Genomic DNA, 17,233 nt, shown 5'->3' with positions numbered 1-17,233 from the left:
TATATACACAATGTATTATAAAAATAATGCACCAAGATTTGGCTTTAGGATGATTAGATTGTTTGTTTGCTTTGTGCAGTCAAAAAATAGAAACTTTTGCTGTAGTAATTGAATTTACATTTCTTACTGGAGCGCGATAAAATCTTGAAGTGTTTACACAGTACTGATATGAAAAAAAATTCCTAATTTTTCAGAGTTTTTGGAGTTACATAAGTATACGAAATTTCCAAATTGCTACAGATTGTCCTGTTTTGGACAGATTCTGTTTTCTATGTGTTGTTCGCTTATTTCAATGAATCCCTATGCTGTATCGGGGGGTATTAAACATGGTGAAGTTGGAATACAATAGATATAATGCTAATATGAAATTGTAATGAGTTTACAATAGTACCTAAGAGTAGTGATTTGCCTTATTATACTGACGAATCTCACAAGGTTTTTTGTTAAGTTTTGTGAGGATGAAGTGTTCGAAGATCGAGGAGTTATCTATATGAGAAGAATAAAGAGAGGCAAGTGTTCAAGCTTGGGGATGCCCAAGGCACCCCAAGTAAATATTTCAAGGGTACTCAAGCATCTAAGCTTGGGGATGCCCCGGTTGGCATCCCATGTTTCTTCTTCAACAATTATCGGTATACCTCGGTTTTTGTTTTGTTCACATGATATGCGTCTATTGCGTTTATTTTTGTTTTCTTTTACTTTATGCACCATGCTAGTATGAGATAGTCCTTCATTGATTTATAGAGTGCTTCATGTGATTCACTTAAATCTTTTGAGTATGGCTTTATAGAATGCTCTTTGTGCTTCACTTAAATCTTTTGAGTATGACTTTATAGAATGCTCTGTGTGCTTCACTTATACATTTTGATTTTGGATATTGGTCAATATATATATATATTAATTGTAGAATGCTCCGTGAACTTCACTTATATATTTTAGAGTATGAATAAAATTATCATCAAAATTGGGCTTGGAAGAGTATCATTAAAATATCACTGTTTAGCTAAATAGCTTTAAAGAAAAATGCTTGATGGGAGACAACCAACATTATACCTACTGTTTTTGTGTGTTCACATGATTAAGCTACTGTAGTAATTTTTGGGGAACGTAGTAATTTCAAAAAATTTCCTACGCACACGCAAGATCATGATGATGCATAGCAACGAGAGGGGAGAGTGTGATCTATGTACCCTTGTAGATCGATTGCGGAATTGTTAGCACAACGCGGTTGATGTAGTCGTACGTCTTCACGATCCGACCGATCCAAGTACCGTTACTCCGGCACCTCCAAGTTCTTGGCACACGTTCAGCTCGATGACACTCCCCGGGCTCCGATCCAGCAAAGCTTCGGGGAGGAGTTCCGTCAGCACGACGGCGTGGTGACGATCTTGATGTTCTACCATCGCAGGGCTTCGCCTAAGCACCGCTACAATATGACCGAGGTGGAATATGGTGGAGGAGGGCACCGCACACGGCTAAGGAACGATCACGAAGATCAACTTGTGTGTCTATGGGGTGCCCCCTGCCTCAGTATATAAAGGATGGAGGAGGAGGAGGCCGGCCAAGGCTATTGGTGCGGCCAGGATGGGAGTCCTACTAGGACTCCAAGTCCTAGTAGGAGTCCATCAAGAGGGGAGGAAGGGAGAACGAAGTGGAGGAGAAGGAGAGGTGGCCGGCCCCCTTTTCCCTAGTCCAATTTAGACCAAAGGGGAGGGGGGCGCAGCATCCCCTTGGCCCTTTCTCCTCTTCCCACTAAAGCCCATCAAGGCCCATTGCTTCTCCCGTAACTACCCGGTACTCCAAAAATACCCGAATCACTCGGAACCTTTCCGATGTCCGAATATAGTCGTCCAATATATTGATTTTTACGTCTCGACCATTTCGAGACTCATCGTCATGTCCCTGATCTCATCCGGGACTCCAAACTCCTTCGGTACATCAAAACTCATAAACTCATAATATAACTGTCATCGAAACCTTAAGCGTGCGGACCCTACGGCTCAAGAACAATGTAGACGTGACCGAGACACGTCTCCGGTCAATAACCAATAGCGGGACCTGGATGCCCATATTGGCTCCTGCATATTCTACGAAGATCTTTATCGGTCAGACCGCATAACAACATACGTTGTTCCCTTTGTCATCGGTATGTTACTTGCCCGAGATTCGATCGTCGGTATCCAATACCTAGTTCAATCTCGTTACCGGCAAGTCTCTTTACTCGTTCCGTAATACATCATCTCACAACTAACATATTAGTTGTAATGCTTGCAAGGCTTATGTGATGTGCATTACCGAGAGGGCCCAGAGATACCTCTCCGACAATCGGAGTGACAAATCCTAATCTCGAAATACGCCAACCCAACATGTACCTTTGGAGACACCTGTAGTGCTCCTTTATAATCACCCAGTTACGTTGTGACGTTTGGTAGCACCCAAAGTGTTCCTCCGGCAAACGGGAGTTGCATAATCTCATAGTCATAGGAACATGTATAAGTCATGAAGAAAGCAATAGCAACATACTAAACGATCGGGTGCTAAGCTAATGGAATGGGTCATGTCAATCAGATCATTCAACTAATGATGTGATCTCGTTAATCAAATAACAACTCTTTTGTCCATGGTTAGGAAACATAACCATCTTTGATTAACGAGCTAGTCAAGTAGAGGCATACTAGTGACACTCTGTTTGTCTATGTATTCACACATGTATTATGTTTCCGGTTAATACAATTCTAGCATGAATAATAAACATTTATCATGATATAAGGAAATAAATAATAACTTTATTATTGCCTCTAGGGCATATTTCCTTCAGTCTCCCACTTGCACTAGAGTCAATAATCTAGATCACATCATCATGTGATTAACATCGATAGTTCACATCATCATGTGATTAACACCCATAGTTCACATCGCCATGTGACCAACACCCAAAGGGTTTACTAGATTCGGTAATCTAGTTCACATCGCTATGTGATTAACACCCAAAGAGTACTAAGGTGTGATCATGTTTTGCTTGTGAGAGAATCTTAGTCAACGGTCTTTCACATTCAGATCCGTTATGTATTTTGCAATTTTCTATGTCTACAATGCTCTGCACGGAGCTACTCTAGCTAATTGCTCCCACTTTCAATATGTATCTAGATCGAGACTTAGAGTCATCCAGATCCGTGTCAAAACTTGCATCGACGTAACCTTTTACGACGAACCTTTTTGTCACGTCCATAATCGAGAAACATATCCTTATTTCACTAAGGATAATTCTGACCGCTGTCCAGTGATCTACTCCTAGATCACTATTGTACTCCCTTGCCAAATCAGTGCAGGGTATACAATAGATCTGGTATATAGCATGACATACTTTATAGAACCTATGGCCAAGGCATAGGGAATGACTTTCATTTTCTTTCTATCTTCTGCCGTGGTCGGGCTTTGAGTCTTACTCAACTTCACACCTTGTAATATAGGCAAGAACTCTTTCTTTGACTGCTCCATTTTGAACTATTTCAAAATTTTGTCAAGGTATGTACTTATTGAAAAAACTTATCAAGCGTCTTGATATATCTCTATAGATCTTGAAGCTCAATATTTAAGCAGCTTCACCGAAGTCTTTCTTTGAAAAACTCCTTTCAAACACTCCTTTATGCTTTACAGAATAATTCTACATTATTTCCGATCAACAATATGTCATTCACATATACTTATCAGAAATGCTGTAGTGCTCCCACTCACTTTCTCGTAAATACAGGCTTCACCGCAAGTCTGTATAAAACTATATGCTTTGATCAACTCATCAAAGTGTATATTCCAACTCTGAGATGCTTGCACCAGTCCACAGATGGATCGCTGGAGTTTGCACATTTTGTTAGCACCTTTCGGATTGACAAAACCTTCTGGTTGCATCATATACAACTCTCCTTTAATAAATCCATTAAGGAATGTAGTTTTGTTTATCCATTTGCCATATTTCATAAAATGCGGCAATTACTAACATGATTCAGATAGACTCAAGCATAGATACGGGTGAGAAACTCTCATCGTAGTCAACACCTTGAACTTGTCGAAAACCTTTTACGACAATTCTAGCTTTGTAGATAGTAACACTACTATCAGCGTCCATCTTCCTCTTGAAGATCCATTTATTTTCTATGGCTTGCCAATCATCAGGCAAATCCATCAAAGTCCATACTTTGTTCTCATACATGGATCATATCTCAGATTTCATGGCCTCAAACCATTTCGCGGAATCTGGGCTCATCATCGCTTCCTCATAGTTCGCAAGTTCGTCATGGTCTAGTAACATGACTTCCAGAACAGGATTACCGTACCACTCTGGTGCGGATTTCACTCTGGTTTACCTACGAGATTCAGTAGTAACTTGATCTGAAGTTACATGATCATCATCATTAGCTTCCTCACTAATTGGTGTAGTAGTCACAAGAACAGATTTCTGTGATGAACTACTTTCCAATAAGGGAGAAGGTACAATTACCTTATCAAGTTTTCTACTTTCCTCCCACTCACTTCTTTCGAGAGAAACTCCTTCTCCAGAAAGTTTCCGAATTTAGCAACAAAAGTCTTGCCTTCGGATCTGTGATAGAAGGTGTATCCAATAGTTTTCTTTGGATATCCTATGAAGACACATTTCTCTGATTTGGGTTCGAGCTTATCAGGTTGAAGCTTTTTCACATAAGCATCGCAGCCCCAAACTTTCAGAAACGACAACTTTGGTTTCTTGCCAAACCACAGTTCATAAGGCGTCGTCTCAACGGATTTTGATGGTGCCCCTTTAACGTGAATGCGGCTGTCTTTAATGCATAACCCCAAAATGATAGTGGTAGATCGGTAAGAGACATCATAGATCGCACCATATCTAATAAAGTATGGTTATGACGTTGGGCACACCATTACATTGTGGTGTTCCAGGTGGCATGAGTAGTGAAACTATTTCACATTGTTTTTAACTGAAGGCCAAACTCGTAACTCAAATACTCTTCTCTATGATCAGATCGTAGAAACTTTATTTTCTTGTTACGATGATTTTTCACTTCACTCTGAAATTCTTTGAACTTTTCAAATGTTTCAGACTTATGTTTCATCAAGTAGATATACTCATATCTGCTCAAATCATCTGTGAAGATCAGAAAATAATGATACCTGTCGCGAGCCTCAATATTCATCGGACCATATACATCAGTATGTATGATTTCCAACAAATCTGTTGCTCACTCCATTGTTCCGAAGAACAGAGTCTTAGTCATCTTGCCCATGAGGCATGGTTCGCAAGCATCAAGTGATTCCAAAAGCCCATCAGCATGGAGTTTCTTCATGCGCTTTACACCAATATGACCTAAACGGCAGTGCTACAAATAAGTTGCACTATCATTATTAACTTTGCATCTTTTGGTTTCAATATTATGATTATGTGTATCACTTTGATCGAGATCCAACGAACTATTTTCATTGGGTGTGTAACCATATAAGGTTTTATTCATATAAACAGAACAACAATTTATTCTCTTAAATGAATAACCATATTACAATAAACATGATCAAATCATATTCATGCTCAACGCAAACACCAAATAACACTTATTTAGGTTCAACACTAATCTCGAAATAATAGGGAGTGTGCGATGATGATCATATCAATCTTGGAACCACTTCCAACACACATCGTCACTTCACCCTTAACTAGTCTCTGTTTATTTTGCAACTCCCGTTTCGAGTTACTAATCTTAGCAACTGAACTAGTATCAAATACTAAGGGTTTGCTATAAACACTAGTAAAGTACACATCAATAACATGTATATCAAATATACTTATGTTCACTTTGCCATCCTTCTTATCCGCCAATCACTTGTGGTAGTTCCGCTTCCAGTGACCAGTCCCTTTGCAGTAGAAGCACTTAGTCTCACGCTTAGGACCAGACTTGGGCTTCTTCACTTGAGCAGCAACTTGCTTGCTGTTCTTCTTGAAGTTCCCCTTCTTCCCTCTGCCCTTTTCTTGAAACTAGTGATCTTATCAACCATCAACACTTGATCTTTTTCTTGATTTCTACCTTCGTTGATTTCAGCATCACGAAGAGCTTGGGAGTTGTTTTCGTTATCCCTTGCATATTATAGTTCATCACGAAGTTCTACTAACTTGGTGATGGTGACTAGAGAATTCTGTCAATCACTATCTTATCTGGAAGATTAACTCCCACTTGATTCAAGCGATTGTAGTACCTAGACAATCTGAGCACATGCTCACTAGTTGAGCGATTCTCCTCCATCTTTTAGCTATAGAACTTGTTGGAGACTTCATATCTCTCAACTCGGGTATTTGCTTGAAATATTAACTTCAACTCCTGGAACATCTCATATGGTCCATGACGTTCAAAACGTCTTTGAAGTCCCGATTCTAAGCTGTTAAGCATGGTGCACTTAAACTATTAAGTAGTCATCATATTGAGCTAGCCAAACGTTCATAACGTCTGCATCTGCTCCTGCAATAGGTCTGTCACCTAGCGGTGCATCAAGGACATAATTCTTCTGTGCAGCAATAAGGATAAACCTCAGATCACGGATCCAATCCGCATCATTGCTACTAACATCTTTCAACACAATTTTCTCTAGGAACATATCAAAATAAACATAGGGAAGCAACAACGCGAGCTATTGATCTACAACATAGATATGCTAATACTACCAGGACTAAGTTCATGATAAATTTAAGTTCAATTAATCATATTACTTAAGAACTCCCACTTAGATAGACATCCCTCTAATCCTCTAAGTGATCACGTGATCCAAATCAACTAAACCATGTCCGATCATCACATGAGATGGAGTAGTTTCATCGGTGAACATTACTATGTTGATCATATCTACTATATGATTCACGCTCGACCTTTCGGTCTCCGTGTTCCGAGGCCATATCTGCATATGCTAGGCTCGTCAAGTATAACCCGAGTATTCTGCGTGTGCAAACTGGCTTGCACCCGTTGTAGATGGACGTAGAGCTTATCACACCCGATCATCACGTGGTGTCTGGGCACGACGAACTTTGGCAACGGTGCATACTCAGGGAGAACACTTCTTGATAATTTAGTGAGAGATCATCTTATAATGCTACCGTCAATCAAAGCAAGATAAGATGCATAAAAGTAAACATCACATGCAATCAATATAAGTGATATGATATGGCCATCATCATCTTGTGCCTGTGATCTCCATCTCCGAAGCACCGTCATGATCACCATCGTCACCGGCGCGACACCTTGATCTCCATCGTAGCATCGTTGTCGTCTCGCCAATCTTATGCTTCCACGACTATCGCTACCGCTTAGTGATAAAGTAAAGCATTACATCACGATTGCATTGCATGCAATAAAGCGACAACCATATGGCTCCTGCCAGTTGCCGATAACTCGGTTACAAAACATGATCATCTCATACAATAAAATTTAGCATCATGTCTTGACCATATCACATCACAACATGCCCTGCAAAAACAAGTTAGACGTCCTCTACTTTGTTGTTGCAAGTTTTACGTGGCTGCTACGGGCTTAAGCAAGAACCAATCTCACCTACGCATCAAAACCATAATGATAGTTTGTCAAGTTGATGCCGTTTTAACCTTCGCAAGGACCGGGCGTAGCCACACTTTGTTCAACTAAAGTTGGAGAGACTGTCGCCCGCAAGCCACCTATGTGCAAAGCACGTCGGGAGAACCGGTCTCGCGTAAGCGTACGCGTAATGTTGGTCCGGGTCGTCTCGTCCAACAATACCGCCGAACCAAAGTATGACATGCTGGTAGGCAGTATGACTTATATCGCCCACAACTCACTTGTGTTCTACTCGTGCATATAACATCAACATATAAAACCTAGGCTCGGATGCCACTGTTGGGGAACGTAGTAATTTCAAAAAAATTCCTACGCACACGCAAGATCATGATGATGCATAGCAACGAGAGGGGAGAGTGTGATCTGCGTACCCTTGTAGATCGATTGCGGAAGCGTTAGCACAACGCGGTTGATGTAGTCGTACATCTTCACGATCCGACCGATCCAAGTACCGTTACTCCGGCACCTCCGAGTTCTTGGCACACGTTCAGCTCGATGACACTCCCCGGGCTCCGATCCAGCAAAGCTTCGGGGAGGAGTTCCATCAGCACGACGGCGTGGTGACGATCTTGATGTTCTACCATCGCAGGGCTTCGCCTAAGCACCGCTACAATATGACCGAGGTGGAATATGGTGGAGGGGGGCACCGCACACGGCTAAGGAACGATCACGAAGATCAACTTGTGTGTCTATGGGGTGCCCCCTGCCTCAGTATATAAAGGATGGAGGAGGAGGAGGCCGGCCAGGGCTATTGGTGCGGCCAGGATGGGAGTCCTACTAGGACTCCAAGTCCTAGTAGGAGTCCATCAAGAGGGGAGGAAGGGAGAAGGAAGTGGAGGAGAAGGAGAGGTGGCCGGCCCCCTATTCCCTAGTCCAATTCGGACCAAAGGGGAGGGGGGCGCAGCAGCCCCTTGGCCCTTTCTCCTCTTCCCACTAAAGCCCGTCAAGGCCCATTGCTTCTCCCGTAACTACCCGGTACTCCGAAAAATACTCGAATCACTCGGAACCTTTCCGATGTCCGAATATAGTCGTCCAATATATTGATTTTTACGTCTTGACCATTTCGAGACTCCTCGTCATGCCCCTGATCTCATCCGGGACTCCGAACTCCTTCGGTACATCAAAACTCATAAACTCATAATATAACTGTCATCGAAACCTTAAGCGTGCGGACCCTACGGTTCGAGAACAATGTAGACATGACCGAGACACGTCTCCGGCCAATAACCAATAGCGGGACCTGGATGCCCATATTGGCTCCTACATATTCTACGAAGATCTTTATCGGTCAGACCGCATAACAACATACGCTGTTCCCTTTGTCATCGGTATGTCACTTGCCCGAGATTCGATCGTCGGTATCCAATACCTAGTTCAATCTCGTTACCGGCAAGTCTCTTTACTCGTTCCATAATACATCATCTCACAACTAACATATTAGTTGTAATGCTTGCAAGGCTTATGTGATGTGCATTACCGAGAGGGCCCAGAGATACCTCTCCGACAATCGGAGTGACAAATCCTAATCTCGAAATACGCCAACCCAACATGTACCTTTGGAGACACCTGTAGTGCTCCTTTATAATCACCTAGTTACGTTGTGACGTTTGGTAGCACCCAAAGTGTTCCTCTGAAAACGGGAGTTGCATAATCTCATAGTCATAGGAACATGTATAAGTCATGAAGAAAGCAATAGCAACATACTAAACGATTGGGTGCTAAGCTAATGGAATGGGTCATGTCAATCAGATCATTCAACTAATGATGTGATCTCGTTAATCAAATAACAACTCTTTTGTCCATGGTTAGAAGCATAACCATCTTTGATTAACGAGCTAGTCAAGTAGAGGCATACTAGTGACACTCTGTTTGTCTATGTATTCACACATGTATTATGTTTCCGGTTAATACAATTCTAGCATGAATAATAAACATTTATCATGATATAAGGAAATAAATAATAACTTTATTATTGCCTCTAGGGCATATTTCCTTCAGTAATCATGTTTTATAGTTTTATTTCAATAAAGTGCCAAGTAAAGCCTTTGGGGTAGTGTGGATGATAGTTGACTTGATTCTATTCAAAAACAGAAACATTTGCTTCTAGTAACAGAATTGTTTAAATTCACTGGAACGCGATAAAATTATGATTTTTTACACAAGATTGATATAAAAATTTCCCACATTGTCCTAATTTTTCAGAATTTTTGGATTTATAGAAGTATGGTCGTTGTCCAGATCATTACAGAATATTTTGTTTTTGACAGGTTCTGTTTTCAATGCATAGTTTACTTTCTATGGCTTATATTGCTCAATATAAATTGTGGAAATGATAAGGTACAGTAGGCATTGTGTGAGAAAAATTATGAATCTTGTCTTTGACAGTACCAAAGTGAATAGTTTGCCCTTTATCATACTAATCTATCTCACGATGTTCTGTCAAGTTTTGTGTGATTGAAGTTTTCAAGTTTTGTGTGACATGTCAATATGAGGAGAATAAGGAGTGGAAAGACACTAAGCTTGGGCATGCCCAACAGCCCAAGGCACCCCAAGGTAATATTCAAGGAAGACCCAAGCAACTAAGTTGGGGATACCCGGAAGGTATCCGCTCTTTCATCTTCAACACTATCGGTATACCTTACTTGTAGCTATATTCTTATTCATCACATGATATGTGTTTTGCTTGGAGTGTATTTTCATTTACCAGCTATTTGACTAAAATCATTGGATCTGAAATCTTGAATGAGAGAGAGTTCTCGCATAGCTATTTAACTATTTGACTATGCATTGATCTAAAACCATTGGATCTAAAATCTTAAATGAGAGAGAGTCCTCACATAGCTATTTAACTATTTGACTACACATTGTTCTTCACTTATATATTTTTTGGGGAATTTTGTCATTTATTCTCGTGCTTCACTTATATGCTATGAGTAAATGGTTGAATGAATTGAATATCATAAATCTAAAATTGTATATGCTCTATATGCGCATCGTCATCGGAGACGAGGTCGATGTAAATGTTGTCCCGCGCCTTCTTCTCGCGGTGCCATGCGTCTTGGTTGTTGGCGAACTCCTCCTTCATGAGCCAATGGTTGAGGAGGACGTTGTCGAGGTTCGCAAGCGACCGCCGTCACTGTTGCTCCTCCTCCTCCTCCCGTGCGCTGCGCGCCATGATTGCCCGCTCGAAGATTTCTGCCTTGGTCGGGGGGAGGAAATCCTTCGACCTGATGACACCACCGCCTCGCAGCACCGGCTCCTCTTCGAGCTCCCACTTCACCACGCGGAGGGTCGGGAGATCCGCCGGCTCCCTTTTCACCAATGTGATGACTGGCGTGCGAGGACCCCCCCCCCCGGCGGAGGAGGAGCCCACACCGGAGGAGATCAGCCCGTGCCGTCGGTCGTACTCCTCCATCTCTCGACGGAGGAGCGACTCCGGCGACTGGAGGCCGTTGTTGGTGCACTTCCTTGCCGCGCGCTTCCTCGCGCCGTCCGCTCGGACACACCGCTGGCGCTCGGGGTTGTCTCTCCCGCCGGAGCTCCATATTCCGCCCACATGATAGCGTTCAGTGGCGGGATTAGACTCACCGACGACGTGAAATAGAAAGGGGATTGGAGAATCGCGGGGAATCGCGGTGGCGAAGGGATAGGGTTTCGACCTGTATCGACGCCGCAAACCCATAGATATACCGCGTCGGGAGGGGGAGGGGTTTGCGGGCCACCGTAAAATGTTTTACGGGCCGAACGAGTATACAAGCTCTGTTCTGGCCAAAAAAAAGGCCGAGCCCGTATACTCGCTGGGATTTTGCGGGTTCGCACGTTTTGCGGAGTCTACTAGAGATGCTCTAAACTTGCGGCATGCATTGACTGGTGTTACAACTTGTCCAGCGTGCAAAATACGGTGCAAAACTCATTTGAATACGCGTGCAATGTTGATGAGGCATGACAGTGTGGTGTAGGGCCCATTGTCAGTGACCGGGCGGTGTAGACCAGGCGTGTGGTGTGTTTAAAAGCTCCTGTGGGCACGGGCCCACCTATCAGGGAAACAGCGCAAGTTTAATATCAGAATGAAAAATTGCACCTTGTGGGATTCGAACTGCCAACTTCCACTAGTAACGCAAGCTAGGCTAGCGACCCTACCATGACACACTTTGATACCTAGGAGGATACACGATGTTATCCTATTCTTTGACAACATAAATTAAGAATTTTAATAATTCCCAAATAACGGTCGTGGGGGCGTCCGCCACTATATCCACACCCATTTATTTTCTATATAGGATTGTTATTATTTTGTTCACTAACAAGCCGTGTTCATGGGCTAAAACATACTATCTTTTTTTCATTTTTACAAATTTGTAATAAAATATAAATCCTAATTATAAATAATAGACATATAAATTAGACAAATTACACAAAAAGATGCTCATGTAATTCCAAATGCCCACCTATTAATTTAAGAAAAATCAATACAATCGAACTACGAATTATACAAATGTTTGTAAAATTTTAAAAAGTGTTTTAATATTAAATACAAACATTATAGCAATTTAATAATACGTATATAAAAATAAATTTACATATATGTTTAAAATTTTACAGGTTTTTCAATAAAATATTCACGTAGTATATAAAAGTGTTCATGCTTGAATTCTTTTAACGTTGCTTTAGAAATGTTTATGTTTTTGATAAAGTTTGTGTGTTTTCAAAAATAATTTAAATAAATACAAATATATGTATGTAAAATAATATGAGCCTATTGTGCCATCAACAGATCATCAAATGGATACATATTTACAATGATATGTATATTATTTATAATTATGATTCACATTTTTTATAATTTTTGAAAATTGAGAAGAAAAAACAAAACTCATATTCAAAATGGGCCGCACTAAATGCAGCCCGTTTTAACCCATGATTGTGGTCAGTTGTAAACATAAAACCTAACATTCCAACTAAATCACAAAGTTGTGTTTGTTCGGTTAGTAGTTTTGTCAGCTTTTTTTGCGTTAGGTCGCGTGTTCGACCCGCATGGCCGCATCTTTTGTGTTTGAAATTAAAATTCTTAATTTATGTTGTTTAAAAGAAATGATATAAGGAATGAGTATCCTTATAGAACATCAAGTGTTATCGTGGTGGGTTGCTACCAACACGCATAGGTTAGCTCGAGGTTCTGGTTCGAATCACCTTATGATGCAATTTCTCTTTCTAATTAAGTTGTGCTCTTTTGTTGACATGTGGTCTTGTGCTATGCACACGTCAAGGTTTTTTCGTTAGAAAAGATAAAAAATGAGTGGGTTTTCACAAAAAAGGCACACGCCTAGTTACCACCCCCTGTCGCTTACAACGGGCCTGCACCGTGCTGTCACACCTCGTCAGCTCCGCATGTGTATACAATCGTGTTTTGTATTGTATTTCTATGCTCGAGCCAAATTGCGGTACATGTTCAATGTATGCCGCAAGTTTTGATACTGAAGTGACTTTCCTCGCCAAGTTTAAGCACCAGTGGCGTAACTGACTTTTTTCTTTAGTAGGATTAACTATGGTTGAGTGCATCCATGGGCCCATAAATCAGGAGGTTCAATCTTATTGAAAATAAAAGGAAATGGTGTTGAAATGGATATGATGCTAGTTTTTCGGGAAAGTACACTTTTTATTGACTCATAAGGTCGCATTAAGAAAAAAATACAAACACTACGACCGCGTACACAATCTCTGCATAATTAGAATGCACACCAACATGATTGACACATAGGCAAGATAAAAAAACACAACATCCGAAATTCTTGCTAAAATGAACTACAACATGCAACAGTACCCTCAACATCATCCGACGATGAGAAAAGGTGCTTCAACAATGGCGGTGAAAGAAAAGGATGACGGGAATGTGCTGTCATCGTCAGATGCACCCCCTAAGGCTAGATCATGGGTTTCACATCCGATAGAAGACCTTCGGACAAACTCTAAAAATGCCTCCATCAAGAGGATGACGCGAATACCAGCTTCATTGCAGATACAACCAGCGAAGATCAGACCTAAAGTTTTCATTCCGGATCCAAACTTGTTTGATAACTGTAACAATGACGTGACAATGTTACACTTCAAAATGCTGCACGACATGGTGTCTTGTCCGTAGTGTTCAAACAACAAAACTCATTCTTGGTTCCGTGCCACTTTGTTTTTTGGACTGGATATGCATTGTCATTGATGTAGGTGGAGGGCATAGCCTTCGAGAAGAGAAGAGGAGACGCGGTTTGCAGGCAGCGTGGCGGGCGGCGCAGAGGATCCAGATCTTGAATTCAAAAGCAGTGGGAAAGCAAGCCGTTTCCGCGTTGAAACAGATTGATGATTTCCTCGCCTCTTTCTCTCTCCATCTCGACCCCTCTTGACTTTCCATTCCTTCCCCCCATCTCTCTCTCTCATCTTCCCCCACTTTGCTCCGCTTTCCCGTCCACCGCCACCGCCACCGCCACCACCACCGGCCATGGATCCCTTCCACCACCTCAACACCGCCTTCTCCAATCCCTACCACCCGCTCCTCTCCTCCTCCCCTCCCCACCCCTACCACCCGCCGCCCCCCCTCCCCCCTCCGCCCGCCGCCGACCCGCCCGAGCGGGAGCGCCTGCCGCAGTGGTCGCACGCCGAGACGGCCGCCTTCCTCGCCATCCGCGCCGACCTCGACCACTCCTTCCTCTCCACCAAGCGCAACAAGGCCCTCTGGGAGGCCGTCTCCGCGCGCCTCAACGCGCAGGGCGGCTTCGCGCGCACCCCCGACCAGTGCAAGTCCAAGTGGAAGAACCTCGTCACCAGGTTCAAGGGCACGGCCAGCGACGCGCAGGCCGAGGCCGCTGGCGGCGGGGACCACCACGCCGGCGCGGCGGCGAGGGGCAGCTTCCCGTTCCACGACGAGATGCGGAGGATCTTCGACGCGCGGGTCGAGAGGGCGCGCGCATTGGAGGCCAAGAAGGCCAAGGGGAAGGACGCCGCCGCGCGGCGCGATCCGGACGACGATGGCGGCGGCGAGGGCGACGAGGACGAGGACGACGAGGAGGAGGCGGAGATGTTCGACGAGGAGGAGGGCAGGGCCGATGCGGAGACGCGGGGCGCGGGGAAGAAGCGGAGGAGGAAGGCGGCGCCGGCGAGGACCGCATCAGCGGGAGGAGGGGTCGAGATTGGCGAGGTGGAGGCCGTGCTGCGGGAGTTCATGCGGCGGCAGATGGAGATGGAGGAGCGGTGGATGGAGGCCGCGGAGGCGCGCGACGCCGAGCGCCGGGCGCGCGAGGAGGAGTGGCGCGCCGCCATGGTCGCGCTCGGCGAGGAGCGGCTCGCGCTCGTGCGCCGCTGGCGCGAGCGCGAGGACGCGTGGAGGGCGCGCGCCGAGGAGCGCGAGGAGCGCCGGCACCAGCTCGTCGCCGCCCTGCTGGCCAAGCTCGGCGGCGACACGTCGTCCTAATCCACCCCACCAATCCATGCCACACACCATGCCCTGGTACGGATCAATGTTACTCGCTAGCTAGCTAGTTACTTCATGGATTCACCCTCCTCAATCATCATCACTAGGCAATGTAATGCTAGCAAATAATTCTTTCCTCATTTTCATCGAGGTCGTAATTTTGGATTCTTAATTGCTCAGGACGATGATCCATCCATCCATCGCCGCAAAGCGGGCGCCGGGCGGCCGGATAAGCACTTTTAGACCAGTTGTAGCAGCGACAGATCAAATCCATGATCGATCTTGCATGCCTAGCTTGTGCCTTTGTTAGGGTTTCTTTAGACAGTGAGAGGTCAGGAAAGGCGGCGCGTTGGTGTGTGTTGAAAAGGGTTTTGCAAACATCTTTCCTTTGTTAGTCTAGCCATGACCTGCAACTGTAAACTCACTCACTCACTGGTCTTATCAGCTTCAGAAGCTAGCTATAACATGCAGCTTTCCAAATGCATGGATGCATGCATGACTTTGCATGATCAATTAACCCATCCATCGATGTTGCTAGCTTCTCCTCCTTCTCCTCATCATTCCACAAGGTGGACGGTCATGGTCGCCGCAGGCAGAATCTAACAACGTGGGTCTGCATACATACATTATTGCCTTTTTTTTCTTCAGATATATCTCTGCAGTGTGCATGTGTAGCTTTTGCGCAACATGGTCTATATATCTATCTACATCTTTCCTTCTTTTTCAGTTGCATGCCCTAAAGAGATTTGCATCTGAAAAGTTTTCTAGTGAGAGGAAAGAAAGGGGGCGCAGCAGGGCATGATGGGGGCGCAGTCAAGTGCAGCTGCTTTGATTTTGCTTTGCTTTGCTTATCGTTCAGGAAGGGTATCGATGCCCTGCTTGTATATGTTTGCCCGGTGTGCGACACATGTGTGCAGAAGGTGCAGAAGCCAGAATCCACTGGAAGAACCCTGACTGCATCATGTGTTCATGCATACTGGCTAGATGGTGCTTGTTTGACGATGATAATGATTTAATTAGAAGTGGACTTTCCCTAATGATGTTGTAGATGAAGATATGACAAGTATGAAACCATGAACCAACACAGTGTGTACGCACAAAGTAGAGTATGAACACAAGCTTGTATGTAAATACAGCCAAAAGTGCAAGCCTTATTTGTTATATGGAGTTTAACTAACCACTTTATCTAGTAGCCTTGTGCCTTTAAGTTTTATAAAATTTTCATGTAAATTGTGGGGAAAAACCCACAAGTAATCAAGTTCCTGCATATCTCTAGTCGAAGTTATTAGCATATTCTGTTGTAAAGAATTCATCCTCCAAAACATATACTCCCTCCGTTCTAAAATAGATGACTCAACTTTATACTAACTTTAGTACAAAGTTGGGTCATCTATTTTGGAACGGAGGGAGTATATAACTGCAGCGTGAATCTTTGTGTGAAAGCCACATGATGATATCAATTGCATGTGAGACTTTGAGGTCAGTACGACTTCATGCAAGTTGTTAACTTTAGTGCATGTGTAGTCAGTATAGCTTCTAACACACTCCACAGTGTTTGGTCAACAAGAGTATAATTTGTTGTGGGGATGAAGGTAATTGCTGACCATGATTACTTTCACCGATAATCATATCAACCGTGCAGTCAGTACTTTATTTTGTTTATATACAGGCAAAAGCAAGATTTGTTCAAGCCTGTAACCCCTTCTTGATATGCACCGTTATACACAAACTAACACACCTTCACTGAGCTTTTTTTCCTTTCTTGTCAGCCATACTTCATGTGCAGTGAGCATAGTTTTAATTTTAGTGGGATTATATGGGATGCAAATATAGTAATAGATGAAATAAGGAGAAATGTGGCGTCATGAGCAGATCATAAGCCCATGATCTTATTTTTAAGCAAATTGCCTAGCTAGTTGGTGCGTTGAGCTTTCTTGACCTGTCACTGTTCCCTTTTGATGTCCGACGTGTGATCTTGTGTGTTCACAATGGCAACAAGCAATCACAGAAGTGGGAGGACGACATGTATGTTTCCTGTGAACAATTCTTTGGCCTTTTCCCCACATGAGATAGGAGACAAACAAATTGATTACAATCGAGACTAATTGACTGATTTGATGTTCAATCAAGCTACTTGGAGATTATCTACTTAGATTATTTAATT

General features: G+C 43.4%; 1 protein-coding gene across 1 annotated transcript; it reads left to right on the top strand.

Moving 5' to 3' along the window:
* Positions 1 to 14,021: 14,021 nt before the first annotated feature.
* On the top strand, positions 14,022 to 15,788 carry LOC123091541 (trihelix transcription factor GT-3b). Its single transcript, XM_044513102.1, has 2 exons — positions 14,022 to 15,105; positions 15,250 to 15,788. The coding sequence occupies exon 1, from the start codon at positions 14,101 to 14,103 to the stop codon at positions 15,067 to 15,069; it is 969 nt and encodes a 322-aa protein (XP_044369037.1). The 5' UTR covers positions 14,022 to 14,100; the 3' UTR covers positions 15,070 to 15,105; positions 15,250 to 15,788.
* Positions 15,789 to 17,233: the final 1,445 nt, after the last annotated feature.

The sequence above is a fragment of the Triticum aestivum genome, chromosome 1A (assembly GCF_018294505.1).
Source record: "Triticum aestivum cultivar Chinese Spring chromosome 1A, IWGSC CS RefSeq v2.1, whole genome shotgun sequence".
NCBI classification, from domain to species: domain Eukaryota; kingdom Viridiplantae; phylum Streptophyta; class Magnoliopsida; order Poales; family Poaceae; genus Triticum; species Triticum aestivum.
The sequence above is the reverse complement of the archived record's forward strand: the minus strand, read 5'-3'. Positions and strand labels throughout refer to the sequence as shown.